This window comes from Monodelphis domestica, chromosome 1, assembly GCF_027887165.1.
Source record: "Monodelphis domestica isolate mMonDom1 chromosome 1, mMonDom1.pri, whole genome shotgun sequence".
Lineage (NCBI taxonomy): Eukaryota > Metazoa > Chordata > Mammalia > Didelphimorphia > Didelphidae > Monodelphis > Monodelphis domestica.
Window position 1 is genome coordinate 325,981,429 of NC_077227.1, and position 21,858 is coordinate 326,003,286.

The window sequence follows — 21,858 nt, forward strand, 5'->3', positions numbered from 1 at the left end:
AGGAAATGGTAAGTCACTCCAGGATCTCTGCTGAGAAAACTCCAAAAGAGATCACAAAGACTTGAACACAACTGAAAAACAACTAAGTAATAACTTAGGATACAAAAGTCACATGAGGTAGATTGTACACGTATTATTATCTCCATTTTACAGGTGAGGAAATGAAGGCTCAGAAAGGGGGAACTGACTGTGCTCAAGGTCACACACCTCAAAAGTATCAAAATCAAGTCTTGAATTTGGATTTTCAACTCCTTCTACATGGCAGGCACTATGCCAAGAGCTTTTTCCCTCCCTATATCGTGGTTCACGTATTGCAGCTTCCATGTATTGCAGGTTTTAAAAAATATACATATCTAATTCTGATGGAGGTTTTGCTATATCGCAGAATTTTGCAGATGAATACTGTACTGTACACAATGGAAATACAGTACGCCACTACCACTTGTGCAAGTTTGCCAAAGTGAGATTGTACATGGCACACTATTGGCTGATGGAATGAAAGGAGACCAACCATAGCACTGTGTTCTGTATCCTAGGTGCTGATTAGCTCAGTGACTGTAGGTTAATAAGAGTGTGGGAGAGGTTTATAGGAAAGTGAGAAGGGTTTATAAAGCATTAAAATATATATGTAAACAATAAAATAAATATAATGCTGCTACTTTGAGGATTTTCACCTATTGTGGAGGTCTCTGGAATGTAACTCCTGCGATAGGTGAGGGATCACTGTATTTCATTTGCCTCTCACAGCAACCTTGTGACATGGATGTTGTTATGATCCACATTTTACAGTTGAGGAAACTGAGTCAGAGAGAAGTTAAATGACTTGCCTAAGGTCACACAGCTAATAAATATATGAGATTAAATTGGAACTTGGGTCTTCTTGACCTCAGGCCCAATGCTCACACTGCATTACCTAACTGCCCTTGTCCATTTTACGTGAGTGAATCAGCCCTTAAGTTGAATTTATTTTCTTAATATAGCAATTTTATTTTTTAAAATTTTATCTTTATTTTATTCCCCTAACAAATTTACACATAAGTTTTTCAAAGTTATAGCATCCATGCTGTCTCCCTCCCTTGTTCCCTCCTCCCTCCCAGAGTTGAAAAGCAATTTTACTGGGTCATACATGTATATCAAAACCTATTTCCATATTATTAAATTTTGTAATTGAATAATCTTTTAAAACCCAAACCCTAAATCACATATCCATATAAACAAGTGATAACATGCTTTCATCGCATTCGGACTCCAGCAGTTCTTTCTCTGGAGGTGGACAGCATTCTTTGTCATAAGAACCTCAGAATTGTCCTGGATCATTATATTGCTGTTAGTAGCAAAATCTATCACATTTGGTGGTTCCTCAATATTTCAGTTACTGTGTGTAATGTTCTCCTGGTTCTGCTTATTTCATTCTTAAGTTGGATTTAACAGATGTTTTCGGCAGGCATCCTTGTCCTCAGTTCTTGGAGATATATAGGCCACAGCAGGGAGGTAACTGAGAAAGTGGATGGATGTAAGGGATTAAGTCTTAAGAACAGAACAAGTTAGAAAAAAGTCTACTAAGCTGTGAATAAAAAGAACAGAGAGCTAAGTGAGAGGAATCAAATTCAGATTAGTTCCTTTGACCAATGTGAGTTTCTCACAGATATGTCATACAGGAATTGTAGGATATACATTGTAGGCTGCCTTAAATTCTATCACTAACATCTACTGACAACTGAAAGCACAATAATGAAACCTGAGGGGCTTGTTCTCATTCTGGAAAAGCCACAGCCTGAACTGGACCCTTTAATTTAAGAGCTTTTGAAATATATTCCTTACTATTTACTGTGGTCTACTTATTCTTCCCCTCCACTGTGTTTCCAGTCTCTGTTTTGTTTTATTTTTAAATCTATGTATTTGTTGGTTGGCTATATTCAAATTCCTAAGTATCTCCCTCCCTTCCACCTCTCTCCACACTAGAGAAGGCATCATTTGACAAAAAGATATCTGTAGATATAAAACTGTTTGCTTGTTTCTATTTATCAGTTCTCTGCAGGTGGACATACATAAGTCATTTTTCAAACAATATTCCATTGTTATATATAATACCTTCAAGCAGGTCTTTCCATGTTTTTTAAAAATAAACTTGCTTGCCATTTCCTAATGGCATAATAGTATTCCATCAGTCATTTGCTACAGGTTGTCTAGCCATTCCCTAATTGATAAGCATCCTCTCAATTTCCACTTCTTTCCCACACTAACCTCTGCTTTTCCTTCCTTCTCCTATGGGGAATAGATTTGAATCTTGTCATTACTTGCTTCATATACTTGGCAACTCCAAATTATCAATTACACTTGAGATGGTGCTAATTAGATTTTTGTTAAACCATTACCTAACATCACTGTTTTAGAAAAATGTGCACTTGCAAATGACATTTTAAAAGACATCCAAAATTAATCACTAACATATAGCTAAGCCCTACTTTAAGCAAGTCCTTTATGAAAATCTGATTTTCTAAAACTAATACACACATATACTTAAACACATATACATGTATATATACATGCATACACATATAGGCATATTTTATACCTACATTTTGTACATACACATATATTGTATATATTTGTGTATATATATTTATAGGTTATACACCCACATATATGTATATAGCTATACACATACATTTGAGTCTAACTGGATTATTCTGCAAATCTGTCCACTTTCTGCCCTTTTCCATCTCCTGTCCTTGGCTTCCAATAGCCTTCATATCTAGAAAACATTTTATATAATCCTCTTCCTTCCTTCCTTCCTTCCTTCCTTCCTTCCTTCCTTCCTTCCTTCCTTCCTTCCTTCCTTCCTTCCTTCCTTCCTTCCTTCCTTCCTTCTTCCTTCCTTCTTTACCTTCTCTTTTAGAACCAATACTACATATTGGTTCTGTGAATTTTAGATTTTCTATGCCCTGATTAATTTTAAAAATCCTAACAAATAGGAAAGTCTACACCCCTACTTAAGGATTAAGTGTTGCGAAGGATGGCCTACGACAGACATGTGCTAGCAAGTGACAAATAAGAAACAACTGACAGACCCCCTAGGCTGTCCTAAGTCAAGCTTAAGCTACCATTGGTATATGTGAGATGCAGGAAGTAATATTAAAAAAAAAGTCTATTTGCATCACTTCCTCTTGCTTGGCTCTTTGGTGGTAGAGGCATTAAGCTCTGGGTCTCTCGAAGATGTTGGGTTTGGCAGTGGTGTAGCTGGTGGCAGCGTGTTGGGCATCTTGGTATCTTGGCATCTTGGCATGCCTGCAGCTCTCATCTGGGTTTGGCGGTGAGCATCCTTGATGCGGTGACTGGGAGAAACTCAATAGCATGGGTCAGGTGAGGCATCTTCCCTGAGCTCTCTTGGAGTTTAGGCTGATTCCTTTTTTTCCCTTACCTTTCCTAAAACCCAATCCTCCTAGGAGGCCCCTTATCTCAGAGGTGGACTTGTGGCTGGAAGCCTAGCTAGATTAAATCTTGGAGGAGGCCTCATGGCTGAGGTCTCTGAACTTAGGCTAGGCCGGAGAAACCTTATACCCCTTTCTCTCTCTTCTTCTTCTTCTTAATTCCTTCCCTCTATATTAATTAAACCACCATAAAATTTCCAAACTGATTTGAGTATATTTATTGGGATTTGAATCCTTGGTGACCATTAGTATAATATATTGGTCAAAAACCCCTAAATTTACCCCTTACAGTCCTAAGGCAAAAGAGTGGTAAGGGCTAGGCAATGGGGAGTAAATGACTTGTCCAGGACCATAGGAAATGTCTAGGTCAAATTTGAATCTAGGAACTCCCATCTTTAGGCCTGGCTCTCTACCTACTGAGCCACTTAGCTGCCCCTACAAGGACTAGTTTTTGATGGAGTTGATCTAAAGTGAGATCCTTAAAGGAATTGCCTACATTATTCTACATTATTCTAGGGTAGAAGAGAAGCTTCTTCCTCTGACTGTAACAGGAAATAGGAGAGTGGGTATGTTTTCATATGGGAAATGGTTGCTGAGAATGATTTTTTGCTTATTTCCTTCTCTGCCCAATTAAATTATTTTTTTTTTTGGCTCTTACCTTCCATCTTAAAATCAATACTGTATACTGGTTCCAAGGCAGAAGAGCAGTAAGGGGTAGGCAATGGGGGCTAAGTGACTTGCCCAGGGCCACACAGCTGGGAAGTGTCTGAGGTCAGATTTGATCCAGGACCTCCCATCTCTAGGCCTGGCTCTCAGTCCACTGAACTACTTAGTAGCCCTGCCCCCCAACTAAATTCTCTTGCTGTTTCTATAGTTTGGTTTTCCTAGGTTTCCAATAATATAATAATATCTAAATATCTAGAACCAAGTTGACTTTAGAAGTATTCAGTTTCTAACAGGAATGGAGGCTCAATCTACATGGGGTACATTTACCAGAAAATACCTCCCAACTATTACTCCAAGTCAGACAGCACTAGTTTGAGCTGGCACACAAACTATATAGGCCTGCTAAAAATGTTGGACAGTTATGGAGGCTGTCCATGATGAACAAAGGATTTCTTATAGGTGGGGATGTCCTTCAGATATTACTATTCATGGATGGCATTACTCAGAACATTGCATGCTATCCTCACATCCACATTGAAGATGCTTTCTAGACATCTCCTTGTCATATCTCCTTCCTTCTACTTGGCTTTACAGCTCCCCCATGAGAGCTCTGCCCTCTGTTTCATGGGAGTTATCCATCACTAGCCAAACCCAGAGCCATGCTGATGCTCTCTGATGTTCTTCATGCTATGTTGCTGCCCACATCCTTTCTCCAAATTCTCCACCCTTCCCCACTTTCTTCTTATTTTGGGAAGAGTAGCCAAATCAACATTACTATTATTGAAAAGGTCACACAAACGCATTGTTCCATGATTCCATTCACCACCACTGAAATTTCCTGGGCAGAAACTTCCCTTCTCAGCCATCAATCCCTTATATATACTCTCTTCCTTTATTCAACTGTAAGTTCCTTGAGTTTATGAACTGCCTTTATTTTTGTATTTATATTCTTAGAACTTAACACAGTGCCTGGCCCTGATAAGCACTTAATGAATGCTTTAAAAAATTAATTGGTTTACAAAGTTAGTTGTGTCAAAGATACAATTTTAAAATACATTACCTCTGTTAAAACATGGACTTCTTTGGCTTTTATGGAGGTTAAACTAACACCTTTCATGTTAGTAGCATCATACATTAGCCAAATGACCACTCAGACCTCTACCATATCAATCGAGTAAGAAGATGAGGGTAGCTTAATTCACATTTGTGAAACTGCACCATACTTTTATTGATTCCAGGCTGCTTTCTTTCACTAAAGAACATTTTTTTAGCAACAATATTCTCTTGGTGATGCTATTGACTGTAAATCATAAAATACTACAATCAATGGAAAGTTATATTCTGGGTGTAAGTCACATATTACTTATATTCAAGAACTAACATTAAAGGCAAATAAAACCCAGATAGGTTATAATCTGCACAAAAGGGAGGATTGCCCACAGGACAAAATCAGAAAAGTGGAAAGGGCTAGGCAATGGGGGTTAAATGATTGCCTAGGATCACACAGTTAGGAAGTGATTGAGGTCAAGTTTGGATCCAGGACCTTCCCTCTCTAGGCTTGGCTCTCAATCAAAAGAGCCACCCAGCTACCTCCAACCAGTGACAATGTGGGGTCCATAGATTCACAGGTAGATTTCATAGGGTCTATGAACTTGGGTGGGAAAAATACATCTTTATTTCAATGTAACTGGTGTCCTTTGTAATCCAATCTATTTCATTTTTTACCCTAAGAAGTATTATTCTGAAAAGGAGTCCACAAGCTTCATCTGACTGCAAAGGAGTAGGTCACACACACACACACACACACACACACACACACACACACACACAGGCTGAGAATTCTTGATGTAGTAGAAAGAGTGCTGGTTTGGAATCAGAAAGCCATTGGCTAGATGCTGCCTCTGTGAACAGCAGTTAGTCAGTTTCTTCACATTAGAAAGAGAAGGTCCTATTTGGATGCTTTTCGAAGATCTCTTGTAGATTTAAAATCTTCTGATCTGAAATGTTTATTCAGAAATGAGGTCATTCACCGTTGCAAATTCTGTGCCTGGCAGTTTAGCTAAGACTTATGGGATGACTGCTGGCATGGCTCCTGGCTTTGTCCTGTGGGGGTGGGGGCAGCTGGTTCCGACTCTCCCTGCAAAGCACTAGCTAGCTGTGGAGGGCACTTTTTTCACTGTGCTCAGGAGCCTCCCTCTGGAGCCCTCTGGGCACGGCACCTCTGGAGTCTGCTTTTTCCTAAGACTCCTAACCTTATTGATTCAGAGCCAGCCAGCTCTGACTCACAGCATCAACCACAACAAGGAACTCAGGACATTTTATCATATCATCCAGTAACAATAAATGATTGAGATTGGGGGAAGGAGACGCTTGCTAGAATGGCCACTGTTCTGATTCTGAGGTCCCATCTAGTTCCAATATTCTGTGTTCTGAGATTCTGAGGCCCCTTTTAGTTCTGATAGTGTGTGTTCTAGGATTTAAGGATTCCAAATCCGATGGCTTTAAAAGCAGGAGTCCTTAACCTGGGGTCCAAAGATTTAAAAAATAAAATGGATGTTGTATTTTAATATAACTAGTTTTTTTTTAATAATCATAGATATTTTATTTTAAAAACAGCAACATTCTGAGAAGGGGTCCATAGACTTCACCAATTTGCCAACGAGGTCTACGACACAAAAGAGGTTCAGAGTCCTTGCTTTGTAAAGTTCTCTTCTGAATGATCATACCAGGCACAGCTGCAAAGCAGTGAGGATATAAATAAAAAAGTGAGTCAGTCCCTGCCCTTAAGGATCTTCTATTCTAATAGGGAAATGTGACGTAGATAGAGGAGTGGTAGCCTTACTTTTGGTCTGAGGAGTAGAAATATTGGGCAGTAGAATGATGTGTCCTTTCCCATAGCAATGGTGCTCCAGGAGCCCAATTCCCCATGTGATTATAATTCCCCCCAAAAGAGTAAGATGTGGAAGGCTGAGGCTAGGGTTTGGAGGGAAGGGTGGCAGTGGGGAGTGGCAGAAAGGGTGTGGAGTAACAGCACTGGCTACAGGGCAGATGACAAGATACCCACAGTAGGCATGTATTCCAATCATTGCAGCAGCCTGTGGGAGAAGGATGAGTATTATTTACTCTATTTTAATATTAGAAAGCAGCCCAGAGAAGGGAACTAGCCTCGCCAAGACCACACAGTTCTCCTGACTCCCATTCCCGGGCTCTTTCAATCGGGTTCTCTTGCTTTCTCCCAGCAGGGAAGACAGAAAGCAGGTCAGATTTTACATTGTTGTTGTTCAGTCGCTTTCTCAGTTGTGTCTGACTCTTCCTGGCCCCATTTGGGCTTTTCTTGGCAAAGATTTCTTCTCCGGCTTATTTGATAAATGAGGAACCTGAGGCCAGCAAAGTAAAGTGATTTGTCTGGGGCACATAACTAATAAGTGATTAAGATCACATTTGAACTCAAGTCTTTCTGACCCTGAGCTCTATCCCTTGAACACCTAGCTAGCTGCCCCATATTTAAATAGTATTTTGCATATCACAAAGTGCTTTCCCAGACCTACAGGAACTGATGCAGAGTGAAATAAGCAGAACCAAGAAAACATTATACACAATAACAGCAATATTGTAGGATGATCAACTGTGATAGACTTTGTTACTAATAGCAATACAGTAATCTGGGACAATTCTGAGGGACTTATGAGAAAGAATGCTATCAACCTCCAGAGAAAGAACCATTGGACTGGAAGCACAGAAGAAAAACATGTGATTTATTACTCGTTTATTTGGGTATATGTTTTGGTGTTTTGGTTTTATAAGATAATTCACTTATGAAAATGAATAATATGGAAATATGTTTTGCGTGATAATACATGTATGACCCAGATTGAATTGCTTGTCAAATCCAGCAGCAGGGAGGAAATAAGGGAGGGAGACAGCGTGAATCATAAAGCTTTGGAAAACTTATGTGGAAATTTGTTATTAAAATAAAACAAAGATAAAACATAAAAAACCCAAAGTGTTTTTCCTCTTTCATAAACCTGAGAGTTACGGGGTACAAATATGGGTTTTTAAATTTTTTTTATTTTTATTGTCATGCAAAGCATACTTCCATTTTGGTGGGAGAAAACATGTATAACCAAAACCCCAAAATAAAACTATAAATATACTGATGTGAAGGACGACTCCAATAGTTTTTTTCTCTGGACGGTACAAATATTGTTGCTCCCATCTTATAGATTAGGAAATTGAGATCAGAAGTTGTGACTGGCCTGAAGTCTCACAGCAAATTAGTGGCTTAGCCAGAGCCCAAATTTTAACATCCCAGTTAAATATGGTTTTCAACATGTCATAGTGACTCTGATAGTTCCTCCCACCTTGGGGAGAGAGGCTTATAGGAATCACTCGATTTTGAGCTGGAAGGTACCTTAGAGATTGTTCAGTCCAGCCTCCTTATTGGACAGATGAGGAAATTAACATCCATAGGAGTGAAATGACTTCTCCAAAGTCACTCAGGTCCACTGAGAAAATACCTCACTCTGGGCCTGTCAGAAACAGAGTTAAGTGCTTGCCTTTTCCCTGTGGTGCCTTAATCAGGGTGAGCCCTCAATAAATATTGAGAGCTGCCTTAGTGCCTCTTACTAAAAACCAGCCCATTAGCCAGCTCTCCAATTGGCTCATGCAGAAAGCACTTCAAGCAGGAGCATGGATCTCTCTTGTGATTAACGATGATGAAGCTTTATATTGTCAAGGTACATTAGAGTTGCTAAGTGCTATATGTCAAAGGCCTGGACAATACAGCCATCCTTTCCAGCAGCCAGCTGGTCAGAGGAATATTTCACTCATCCAGCTGATGATTAGAGCAATCATTGGAGTTGGGGGGTTGGGAGGGGAGGAAGGCACATAATTCCTTACTGAAGAAAGGGGGTAAGGTTGAAGCTGGAATTCAAGGGAGCATAAACCAAAGATCAGGTGAAGAAGAAATAAGGGGGAGAGGGTTAGGGGAATTTCTGAATTACAAGGAGCTGTGACAGAATTAGGAAGCCAGGAACAAGAAAAGAGATACAAGCTCTGGAGAATTAAGATTGGATCAAGGGGGCACCTAGGTGGCTCAGTGAGTGTATAGAAAGACAGACCCAGGGACAGGAGGACCTGGGTTCAAATGTGGTCTTAGATACTTCCTAGCTGTGTGACCCTGGGCAAGTCACTTAACTATCCCTTACCACTCTTCTGCCTTGGAACCAATATACAGTATTAATTCTAAGATGGAAAGTAAGGGATTTTTCATTTTAAAAAAAATGGACCAAGAAACAAGATGGGAGGGGAGAGGGAGCATAGGGAATCACAAACTGACAGCTTGTCCACTTTGTGGTAGGAGTGTCCCAAGAGGAACTAAGCCAGCCCCTCCTGCCTCTAGTAACACTTTAGAGAGGGTTGAATTCTTTCTGTTCTGAATCTTCATTGCTGAGGCCTTTGTTCTGGCAGTGATCCAAGGGAATAGTATCTCACAATCTTGGGAGAGGGTGAGAATAAAAGAATAAGAACTCACATTTTTTTTACAGTATTTTAGGATTTGCAAATTGTTTTCCTCCCAAGACAATTGGTAGGCAGTATAGATAATATCATCTCCATTTTACAGGTGAGGAAAATGAAGTTCAGAGAAGTCCATTTTTTATTTGTCCCTAGTCACAGCTAAGAGATATTTGAACCAGGATTCCTGCCCAGGTCTTCTCCTGGTTCCTGATACACTGCATTGTCCCTCCGTGTCCAATCCATTTCTTCTGATTGTGATAATGTGCTTCCTTTTGTTTCAGGAACATTTCTTATTGGTCTTAATCCTGTTCCCTGGGACAAGAGAATGATTCTTTTGCACATAATGGCTCTTGAGGGAGGCACTGGCCCAGTGGAAAGAGTAAATATGAGATTTGGAATCAGGAGGCTGTGTTCAAATTTAAGTTCTATTGTTTACTCTCTGAGTAGTCTTCTATTTGAGGTTTTCTTGTCAAAGATTCTGGAGTAGTTTGCCATTTCCTTCTCCAGCTCATTTTACAGACGAGAAAGCTGAGGCAAACAGGGTTAAGTGACTTGTCCAGGATCACACAACTAGTGTCTGAAGTCACTTTTGACCTCAGGTCCTCCTGATTCCAGGGCCAGTACTCTGTCCATTATGCTATCTAGCTGCCCCGGTAGTCTCAGACAAGTCTACTCTGAGTCTTATAAAATAAATCCAGTCAGAACAGAGCACCTCTAAATATGCTTTCAGTTCTAAACCCTCTGATCCTGTATTTGAAGTTGTAGATCTTCTTCAGCCTAAACCTCCCTAGGTCCTTCCACTGATACTTAACATGTTCTGGCTTTCACTTTCCTTTTTGTCCCAGTTGCTGGGGAAGCAGGTACAACAAATACAGAGTTGTGGGAGGCAAGTGGCATGATTGTAGTGTGGTATCAGAGAGCTTGAATGGAGTATTTTAGTTTTTCTACTTACTACCTGTGTGACCTTTGACCAAGATACCCAGTGTGTCCCAACTCCCCATAGATGAAAGATTCTTACTCTGAGGCCCAGGAACTTGTGATTTGAAAAATATTCTGATAACCATAATTCGATATAATTAGTTTACTTTGTAATCCTGAGTTTTTTATCTTTTTCACTTAAAAACGTAATTCTGAGAAGAGGATCAAAGGCTTTACCAGACTCCAAAGGGATCCATGCCAACAAAAAATTTAAGAACCTCAAAATATATAAAAACTGTAGAAAGACATAATATCATGCTAGAACTGAACTCCTACTCCCTTCCCCCTCAGCCCAATGTACAAAATTCCTAGAGTCGATAAAGAATCAAGTAACACTCCCTACTAACTCACTGTAGGTGTTACCTACCCTAAGGTAACAGGATCTTGACCTTTAGCACTGGAGAAGAGATGGAGAAGGAAATGGCAAACCATTCCAGGAATAATTTCCTCATCTGTAAAATGAAGGGGTTGAATTACATGGCCCCTAAGGTTCCTTACAACTCTAAATCTACCATTCTCTGAAATCATCTTTGATACTTCCAATCTCCTAACTAGTAGCCCTTTTTTTCTCCCCCAAATCCTTTCATCTCTCTCTCTTCTCTACTCTGATTTAGTGGGGAGAAGTCAAAATGGTGGCTTAGAAGCAGTAAAAGTGGATTCCTTTGTGAAAACCCTTCTACACTATTCAAAAACAGAGTGCTTCAAGGGGGACATAAAACCAAATCCAACAAGAAGACAGAGCTGAGGGACCCTCCTGCTTGATTCAATTTAAAAGGTACACAGAGAAGGTTGAATTCTCTTGTTTAAAGGAAAGAAATAGGGAAGGTCCCAGGACCCCTCCCCCATCCACTGCACTGAAATTCACGCAGTAGGTGGGATCTCAGGGTGAAGACTCCAACCAGGACGGAGTGCCATGCTATCACAACTATGTGAAGCTCAGGACTCTGACCACACCTGGCAAGGAGGAAACTGAAGGAGAGAAGCAGAGAAGAGGGCAGGCTGGTCACAGCTTTCAGCCACCATGCCTACATCTTGGGCCCCTGCCTCAGAACATTTTGGCCTCAGGAAACATTCAGCTCTGCAGATGAGCTCAATTGGCTTAATCCAGTTTATCAATAGTGCAGAAAAGGAGCTTCCAGAGGGCAGAGGAGCTCAGTCTCCCAGAGCTGGCAGAAAGCTAGAGGAGCAAGGGTGCAGAGTGGACAGAGAGCCAGGCTCAACAGCTAGACAAAGCCACCAGTCTCTCCTGCTCAATCCCATCAGCAAGGAATGCAGATAATGTTGAATTCTTGGGTATAAGGGAAAGATCTAACGCCCCTCCCCTACCTATTGAGGTGAAACCCTTGCTAGGAATCTGACTGACTGGGATCCCAGGGCAAAGGCTACAATTGCAACAGAGTACCTTAGTATCACCATGGGAAGCTCAGGGCTCTCAAGGGGCAGATGGCATGGAGGTGGCTGAAAGAAAGGAATAGAGAGGAGAACCAAGGGTAACTTCCTTCAGTCTCCACACCCTTACTTTCACCTTCAACCTCTGCTGACAGCTAGGGAAGATCTGGCCTCAGGGCACATCAATACAAATGGTCAGCTCCATCATCCTAATCTAGTTTATCAATTGAGCAGAGAAGCCACTTCCCAGCAGAAAAGTCCAAACTCACAGATCTAGCAAATAAAGAGAGGAGCAAGAATACAGTCATTAAGGAGGGGGAAAGAAGGAAAAAATATGAGCAAACAACAGAAAAAGAAAAAAGACATTATGATCAACAACTTCTATTCAAGTAATGAACAAAGAACAAATGGAACAGAGGTGGACCAAGGAACACCAAGCAAAAACTCAGGAACTCCAGCGAATTGGACCCAGGTTTTGGGAGAACTCAAAACACAATTCAAAAAACAATTAAGAGAGGCTGAAAAAAAATGGAAAAAGAACTTTAAAAGCAAAATAGGTCATCTGGAAACAGAGGCACATAAACTAAAACAAGAAAATAGTGTCTTTAAAGCCAAAATTGACAAGCTCAAAAACAAAGCAAAGACAGTAAAAAATAAAAATAATGACCTACAAAGAAAAACAGATCAAAAAGAAAAGGATGATCAAAAAGCCAAGGATGAAATTCAGTCTTTAGTAATTAGAATTGAACAACTAGAAACTAGTGACTTCACAAAGCAGCAAGAGTCTATAAAACAAAATTGAAAAAATTGAAAAAAAATGAGGAAAATATGAAACACCTCATTGATAAAACAACAGACCTGAAAAATAGATACAGGAGAGACAATTTAAGAATTATTGGACTACCAGAAAAACATGACCAAAGAAAAATCCTTGACATCATTCTATAGGAAATTATCCAAGAAAACTGCTCTGATATTCTTGAACAGGAGGGTAAAGTAGAGATTGAAAGAATTCACAGATCACCTCCTACATTAAATCCACAATTGACAATGGCCAGGAATGTTATAGCCAAATTCTATTCTGATTTAAACTGAACCTCATGGGAAGATTCTAGAAACTAGCACTATCTAGGGTATATAGGACTATTTACATTTTTGCTACTGTTGCTCCTTTCCAGGGAGTTCTGCTTTTCTTTCAGAGAAAACAAAAGCTTTCTATAGCAGAAATATCCTTGGTTTGGGTCAGGTTGTCAGTAACTCACTATGTGACCTTGAACCCTTCCTTCTCTAGGCACTTCAGTTTTCTCATTCATAAAGACATGGAGTTAGATAATCTGTAAGTGAGGCTTCTTCCAGCTTTAAGATTCTGACATCATGTTTCATTTTTTTAAACCACAATTTTCACTAAATAAAATAATAAGAAAAAAAGAGAGGGCAAAAAGAATTTCTTATGTTTGAATCCCATGGACCAGCCAACTTCCAACTATAGTCTTAATCAAAATTGACTTCTAAGATTTATCAAGGAGAAACCAGACTATTACAGATCATTATAGTTCATATCCAAACAGGGTCAGAAACTCATATTAGTCTCCTTCTCCCTTTGACTGTTTAGAATTAGTGTGTAGTGTTGTCTCTTCCCAGGTAGATCCTAAATCAAAGGTGATAGTGAGAAAATCTACTGTAGAATCTTTCATACCTCACTTTACCTCATGTGCCAGATGAGATAGAAGAGTAAGACTAAACCACCCCATCTCTCTAATTCTCTTCCCTTTCCTTCTCTGACAAAAGGAAAATATCCCTTGTCAGGAGAGGATTTAAATAATTGATACGTTTTGCTTTTATCCACATGTAGGAATGACAGGAAATCTATGTAGCTATTTCTGATGGAGTGAAACAGTCTGTCAATATTTTCTAGCAAGAAACAGACACAAAGCAGCCTTCAGGGATGGCTGGGTTGACATTCACCTATACTAGTGGGAAAAGAGTGGCATTAAATTAAAACCTCCTGACAAGAATTTGACCCGCTTTCATCTCTGCAACAGATGTAGATTGAGTACATTAGGGCTATAATGCTATCTATGGTGCTTTTAGGGCTTAAAAAGTATATTTCTTCCAACTATATATTGTTGTTTCCTTTTATATAGACATAACAGGCTGAGAGGTCAAATGATCTTCCAAGTAAGGGGTCACAGTTATTAGGTGTCACAAAATAGTCATTTAACTTCAAACCAAGTGCTCCCTTTTAACATCCTCTCTATGTTTCTAAACATAAATGTTGAAAGAAAGCAGGGGAATAAAATATTAATAATAATCAATAATTTATATTCATACAACTTCTTACATTTACAAAGTTCTTTCTATCCATTATATCATTTAATCTTCACAATAACCAATAAGTAGTAGCATCCCCATTTTCAAAGAAAAAAGTCTAAGGCAAGTGCACAAAGTGCCTTTCTTAATTATTCAATTAGAAAGTGGTAGAGCAAGGAGTCTGATTTAGGTCATAGAATAGCAGAACTAGATGAGGGCATTTCCTCACTGCACAGATGAAGAAACTGAGGCTCAATGATGGGAAGTAACTAAACTAAAACTGCATCATTATAGGGGGCAGCTGGGTGGCTCAGTGGATTGAGAGCCAGGCCTAGAGATGGGAGGTCACTAGGTTCAAATCTGGCCTCAGACACTTCCCAGCTGTGTGACCCTGGGCAAATCACTTGACCCCTATTGCCTAGCCTTGGAGCCAATACACAGTATTGACTCCAAGATGGAAGTTAAGGGTTTTTTTTAAAAAATTGCATGATTATTAAGTGGCAGCACCTAGGACCAAAGCCTAGGTGTCCTGATTTCCAAGAGATGGCTCTTTCCATTAAACCCTGATGGAAAAAATGGTTAAGTCTAAGAATCAAGAAACCAGCCTCAAGTCCTGACTCTTTTCCTAATTATTGGCATGACTTTGGCAAATCATTTTCCATTTCATGGCCTCAGGTCCTTTACCTTAAAAATGAAAAAGCAGGGATTAAACCATAGCACTGATTCTCAAAGTATGAACTGGGGAACTCCTATGGGTTTCCAAGATCCTTCCAAGTGATTGATGAGTTCAAAACTATTTTTCTCATTTAAAAAGGGGGCTTTAATTTCTAACATAGTAAATATTAGAAGATACAATCCACATAAACAAAACCTCTTTAAGGAATTATCCTCAATCATTTGTAAGATTGTAAAGGGGAGTAGGCAACTAGGCAGCTCAGTGGATAGACCCAGCCTGGAAAAGGGAAGTTCTGGGTTCAAATGTGGCCTCAGATACTTCCTAACTGTGTGACCCCAGGCAAGTCACTTAACTCCCATTCTGCCTTGGAATAGATACTTAGTAGCAATTCTTAAACCCCTACTAAGTGTCCATTCCAAGAGAGAAGAGTGGTAAGGCTTATGTAAGTGGTTTTGAGTGACTTGCCCAGGATCACACAGCTGGAAGTATCTGAAGCCAGATTTAAACCCAGGACCTTCCATCTCAAGGCTTGACTTTATATATTGAACTGCCTAACTGCCCCACTTAATATCAATCCTAAAATATTTTCATTTGGGGGGTAGGGGTGGAGATTGTAAAGGGGTTCTGACACCAAAAGTTTTACAACCACTAGACAAAAGGATCTCTGAATTCTCTTCCATTCATGACTTGCTCTGATTCTGCCTGGCCTTTGTTTCTCCTCAGGTTCCTATTTCAGGTTCTTTCCATCATTCAGAAACCAAGAAGTACCCAGATTGACACACAATAATTCTTGGACCAACATTAGGTAAAGATCTAGGCAGAAAAAAAAAACACCAAGGAAAAAAGGCATTACCAACTTACTAAGTCTTTTCTATAGTTAAAAATGTAAACATCTCTCCTTACATTTGGGTTGATAAATTACTTCATTTGATGTGTTCATAAATGTTACTAACTTGACAGAGAAGATGTCATTTAGCCAATCAATCTGAAGTCCTCATGTAATTGAATCATGAGTTGTTCATTTGCTATTAATGGGAAAGTTACTTCTACCATAGGTATCCCTCCCCTTTATATTACTTTAACAGAATAAATTACAATCATGGACCACCGGAGACATGAAACCTTAGAATGTCAGATGAACATAGAATGTCAGACCAGGATGTGCTTAGAGGTCATCTAGGTCACCCCTTTCATTTTATACAGGAGGTCACTGGAAGCCAGAGGCAAAGTGATTTACCCAAGGACCCACAATGGTTAAGGGGAAGAATATGAAGAACTGGGCTCAGGGTTCCTGACTCCTAAGTCAAAGGTTCTCTTGTTTTAATGGAAAATGATCTAGTCCATAGTAAACCACTAGGGTCAGGAAAAATGCCTTATGATATAAACTTTGTATCCCATCCTGTGTCTAGCACAGGGACATTCACACAGCAGGTCCTTCATAAAAGAGATGCTCCCTACTGATCATTCCCTTCCAAATACACAATTTTCTTATTCTGTGAATGTTCATTTTATGCATACATTTCAAAGTGGATTCTCTATCTACACACGTTTCTTACTAGAAATATAGTGCTAGTTTCCTCATGATATTAGTCATGCTATTTCATCAAATGCATCAAAACTCAGTGAGTGGTCTTCCCTCCTGTTGGGTTGGTACCTTTGAGCTCATCTGTCTTTCCATCAGACTAACCAAGGCACTACATTTTTTTAAAGGCTCACAATGATTGGGAGAGATAAAATCAAATGACCAGTAGGAAAGGCAATCTTTCCCCCCCCCCCCACCACAGTCCTGTGATGAGGAAAAGACTCCTTTAATAATTAGATAAATCCAGCAAAAAATTGTGCTTCATATGACAACCCTCCCAGGAACCAATTATTTTTTCCTCCAGTGGAGTTCTTTGAAACACTGAGCATTAGACAACATACTTGGAGACATTTATTTCTTTTGTAATGTTTCCCCCTTTAATAAAAATAAATAAGTCTCTCTGTGAATAGGGTGTGTCTACAATAGAAATCAGTTTAAATTATACAACTACAGAATACCAATGTGTCCCCAAAGTCTTAGGGCAGTTTTAAGTCATTTTTTTTACTGGCTTGAGATGCTCTGTATTAAGGTTAGAAAGGTCCTCTGGCTCAACTCCCCCATTTTATTAGTTGGGAAACCAAGGTCCAGAAATAGGAATGAGTTGCCCAGCATCATATAGCAAGTTTGAGACAAGACCAGGAATAACAGAAAGGTCTCAGGTCCTAAGGCACCATTCTGTGCATTATACTCTGGTATAATGCCAAAAGGGCACCCCACCATCCTCTTCAGTCCCTCTGTTTGAACAGATCAGAGAAGCATGGAGCTGCTGGACTGGGTATATGATGCTGCCCACACTTGATATCCATTTCATTATTCATATCAGATGCAGGCTAAATATTGTCCAGGACTCCTGAAATATCCTTCTCAACATAGTGCTTATTAGCAAGAGCCCAGAGTCACTGAAGCCCCAAGCCAAGTCTCCTGTAAAAGACAAGAGCGTTCCCCTTTGCTAGGTCAGCTGGCTGAGAGATAAAGCCGAAAAGGGCCTGTCTGAACAATTTCTCATTCTTAATACAATGATATCGATCAGTTCCTAGAGTGAGAGCAGACTGGCTCTCAGCAGTGCCATGACGCTGGTGTGATTGGGTTTGTTTTTTGTAGTTGTTCTGGGGCTTAACACAAGCAACCTGTCTCTGTCACTCTGTCTTACAGCTGTACTAAGTGTATCTACTGTACGTTCTAAAAGAAGGATGCTGGCAGGGCAAACCCCTATAAAGTGTTCCTGAGGTGAGCATGGTTCCTTAGGAACAGAGTCACTGGTTCAATGATTCAAGGATGATTGGACTTGAAATAAAGAAGATTTGATAAAGAGAGCATGATATCAGGTATTTGAAAGGATGTTCCCTGAAAGAAGGATTTAGTTTATTCTTCTTGTTCCCTGGAGATAGAACTAGGACTAACACAGGCCAGATTTCAGCTTAAAATAAGGACATGTTTTCTAACAAACAAAATATCTAAAAATGGATTGAGATACTTTGAGAGATAATGAACTGAGTTCTCACCTCTGGAGGCTAGAAGACCATTTGTCCTCCGATGTCCCTTTCCATGTCCCTTTTCCATTTTGGGCCCTTTTAGGGGGTTCTTTGGTATAATATGAAAACTTTCCCTTTTGTCATCATGGAGGTAAAAGGAAAGGGCACTGAACTTGGAGTCAGAAGACCTGGGTTCAAATCTTGGTTCAAGTTCAACACTTGATAGCTATCTGACCTTGAACAAGGAACGATTCTTTGAGACAGTTTCCTCATCGTACTTACACTAAGGGTCAGCATGATATATTAGCTAGCAGAATTAGCCTCAATGTTGGGAAAAACCTGGGTTTAGGAATCACCTGTGATATATATTGACTGGGAGGTCTGGCAATTCACTTAAACCTTTCAGGCAATTCTCTGAGACATTCAGGAATTCTAAACTTTTTTTGTATTATGGGCCCCTCTGATAGTCTGGGGAAATTTGTGGATCTTTTCTCAGTAAATTGTTTTTAATATGTGAGAGGGGAAAAGGATAGAACAAAAGAAATCAATTAAATTTGAAGAACCTTGTAGTTTTTTCCAACCAAGTTCATGAACCCCATAAGAACAATCCAATCACTCCCTAAAAGCTTATGAACCCCAAATGAAGAACTCCTTTATCACACAGTATAGAGAAAGTGCCAATATAAATTAATAAAGGGATTTTCACCACTGGAAGTTTCCTAGATCAATGAAATCATAGGTCCAGTTTTTTAAGTACTTAAAAAGAAAAAGTACTTAAACTACCTATATAACTCAAGGTTGTTGAGAGGGAATGTCCTATAAATCTTAGAGTTCCCTAAAGTGAGTTTATAGTATTTCAGAAAATATATAAGGCAACAGCATCCATTTCCTATGTGTGAAAATAAAGTAGGTAATTGACATTATTATCTGAAATAATCCCGAGTACAAACAAACAGAAAGTATGGACCTACCCCAAGTTTGCCTCAGTAACCTGAGCATTTTAGGTTGGGGGCGAAGGTCCTGAAATAATTCTGCTACTTCTCTCTGCTCCCCTTTAAATGTGTAGACAGTCTCAAAATAGAGTACCCACTCAGCTAGCAGCGGGGGAGAGGTTTAAATCAAAGCTTCCTTCGATGACAGTTTGGAGGCTCTGAGGAGTCACCATCCCAAATATGAGAATGGTGTTTGCTCAGGAGGTTGCTCCCAGCCTTCTTGATGAAACAATCCCAATCAGACCCCAATCGCACCCACCAAAACGCAGCCCGTCTCCCTCAGTGAACAGGTTCTCACAGCTTCTTCCGGCTCGCAGTTGACAGCACCGGGGCCTGAACTGTACCCTGTACTAACAGACTGTCCCCTCTCCCCACCATGAAAAAGAAAAAAATCCTTGCAAGATCTATGCCACCCGCTGTGCCCTCTTGCTTTCTGGGACACCTTAGTCCCCCTTCAGTTCACCTCCCAGACCCCCGAGGCAGCCTCGGTGTCCGACTTTGCAACCTGAGCCTGGGAAGGCCCGGGGGCCACAGGGTAAATATAAACCTGGCACTCACCCACTGGGAGCCCTTCACAGTCTGACATCATGTGAAAAGTTGTCTCGGGCAGGACCCGGCTGGAGAGGGAAGAAATCACGGGAAAAATCCGGCTGCAGGCAACTTCTTCAGTGAGTGAAGTCTAGGGGGAAAGGCTGAATGTTTCCAGCTGCCCTGGCCACAAATATCCCCGCCCAGGGAGTTCAAGCAACAATTCCCATCTGCCTTCTCATTATGGGATGGAAAGATAAGAATGTGCTTTTGTGCCAAAAGAGCAGGCTATTGGTGGATAAGCTGGTCGTCCTCCCTCCCCTTCCCTGTTTCCTCTTTAATGACACCGGGGCGCATTACTCAGGGAGAAGGGCCATCCCCTAGAAAGGAAAAAGAGTCCTAAGGAGTACCGCCGGCCTTTGAAGGGGAGAGGGTACTATGAGGGGGGGGACTCCCCAGAGAACTAAATTCCCTAAGAAATCTCTGAAGTGCTCAGAAGGATCCTCTCTGCTGAAATCCTCCAAGTATTCCTAGAGCACCTAACATTAACGATAACAATTACTCACATTCTGTCCTGTTAAAAGTTGACCACACGCTTTTTTTTTTCCCCACAAGAGCCTTGTGAGACAGAGGAGAGAAAAGTTCTTATTAGGAAGGCGATCACAGGTTTTAGAGCTTGTAGAGTCTTGAGACGTGGTCTTAGATTAACCCCTATGTTATGTTTTACAGATTAGGAAACTGAGATACAAAAGGGAAATGATGTTCTCAAAGTTACAGTATTATATACAGAGTCAGAAATGAAACCCAAACTTCTAAATGTCCTTCCAGGACTCTCCCCATGACATCAAAGTGTTTTCACAGGATTTCAGAATCTTGGGCTGGGACAAGAGCATAGAAGTCATGTGACCCCACTCAACTCTCACAAGAAATCTCTGCAAAATCTCCAATGAAAGTTCCCCAGTTACTGCTTTAGGAGCACCAGAGAGGTATCCCTCCTGTAGTTATGAGGCTCAAATGAGATAATGGATGTAAAGCGCTTTGCTAACCTTAATGTACTATAAAATGCCTATTATTATTATTAACTTCTAGTCACCAGGTCTCCTGGTGATGATTTTATTCCCTGAGATTTCTACTGCACTCCTGTGGAACTCATGTAATGTTTATAGAGCAATACAGAGGTATGCTGGTAAATGTTTAACAATTAGACTCTTGGGGTGGGGTGTGAGGGTGGGGAATATACATACACACAGTTAATATTTTTTTTATTAAGGCTAGATAATCAACAATATAGCAAAACAAGTCTTGCTGATTTCTGAAGTGGAAATGCTTATACTGAAAATTTTAACAATTGGCCCTTATAAGCTGTTTGGAAGTAGCCTTCAGCATACTCATAGACCCCATTAACACATCCTTCTTATGGACAGTTGTGTCTGTAAGATTTGTCATAAAATATGGAATGGATCAAAAGCATTTCTTGATCAACTTGGTAAGTTTACAAGGTTCTTGGGGTCAGAAATTTGGAGCTAGAAGGTACCTCAGAGGTCATCTGGTCCCCTTTTTATACACGAGGTCCATTTGTGCCTTGCTCCAAGTCTGAGGTGAGATTTCAAACCAGGCTCTCTGACCCTAGGACTAGTGTTCTTTTTTTTCTTTGTTTAAACCCTTACCTTCCACATTAGAATCAATACTATATGTTGGTTCCAAGGCAGAAGAGCCAGTAAGGACTAGGCAATGGGGCTTAAGTGACTTACCCAGGGCCACATATCTAGGAAGTGACTGAGGTCACATTTGAACCCAGGACTTCCTGTCTCTAAGCCTGGCTCTCTATCCACTGAGCCACCTAACTACCCCCAGGGCCACTGTTCTTGCCACCATACCAATGTCTTTATTCAGAATGTTTACTACCTTTCTTTATGGATGATGTGAGCATGCTCCCAGAGGATGGGCTTCACTGATGCTAACTAAAGTAACTAGCTCAGAAATCTGTGAGGTAGACTTTGTGGAAGAAACTGCCCTTCTTATCCTTTTGTTTTTATAGAGAACTAGATCAGACTGTGATCCTGAGGTAGATGGGGTGGATGGAGAGGGAGGCATGGAATTGCCAGGAGCTATTTGTCAGTGGCTACTATTGGTTCTTCTCCTGCCCTTTGGAGCCAATCAGGAAAAAAAGATTAACCCCTCTCTTTCCTACGTGTCAGTCATTCAAATCCTTGAAGACTGCCACCATGTCTTCCCTAAATCTTCCCTTCTCCAGGCTAAAAATCCCTGACTCCTTCAGCTGAACTTCATATGCTATTGTCTCCAATGGTTGTAATAG

The 21,858-nt window shown here is 40.4% G+C and overlaps 1 protein-coding gene across 4 annotated transcripts in view; it reads right to left on the minus strand.

The window, feature by feature from the left end:
- EML1 (EMAP like 1) overlaps positions 1 to 19,781 on the minus strand; it is a 257,381-nt gene extending 237,600 nt beyond the window's left edge. The window contains exon 1 of one of the 4 annotated variants that reach the window (XM_056811279.1): positions 19,572 to 19,781. In XM_056811279.1, coding sequence (XP_056667257.1) covers positions 19,572 to 19,602 — 31 coding nt within the window. In that variant the 5' untranslated portion in view covers positions 19,603 to 19,781. The remainder of the gene's footprint in view (positions 1 to 19,571) is intronic. The other 3 variants (XM_056811291.1, XM_056811293.1, XM_056811294.1) reach the window with 3 other exon arrangements.
- Between the last annotated feature and the right edge of the window lie 2,077 nt (positions 19,782 to 21,858).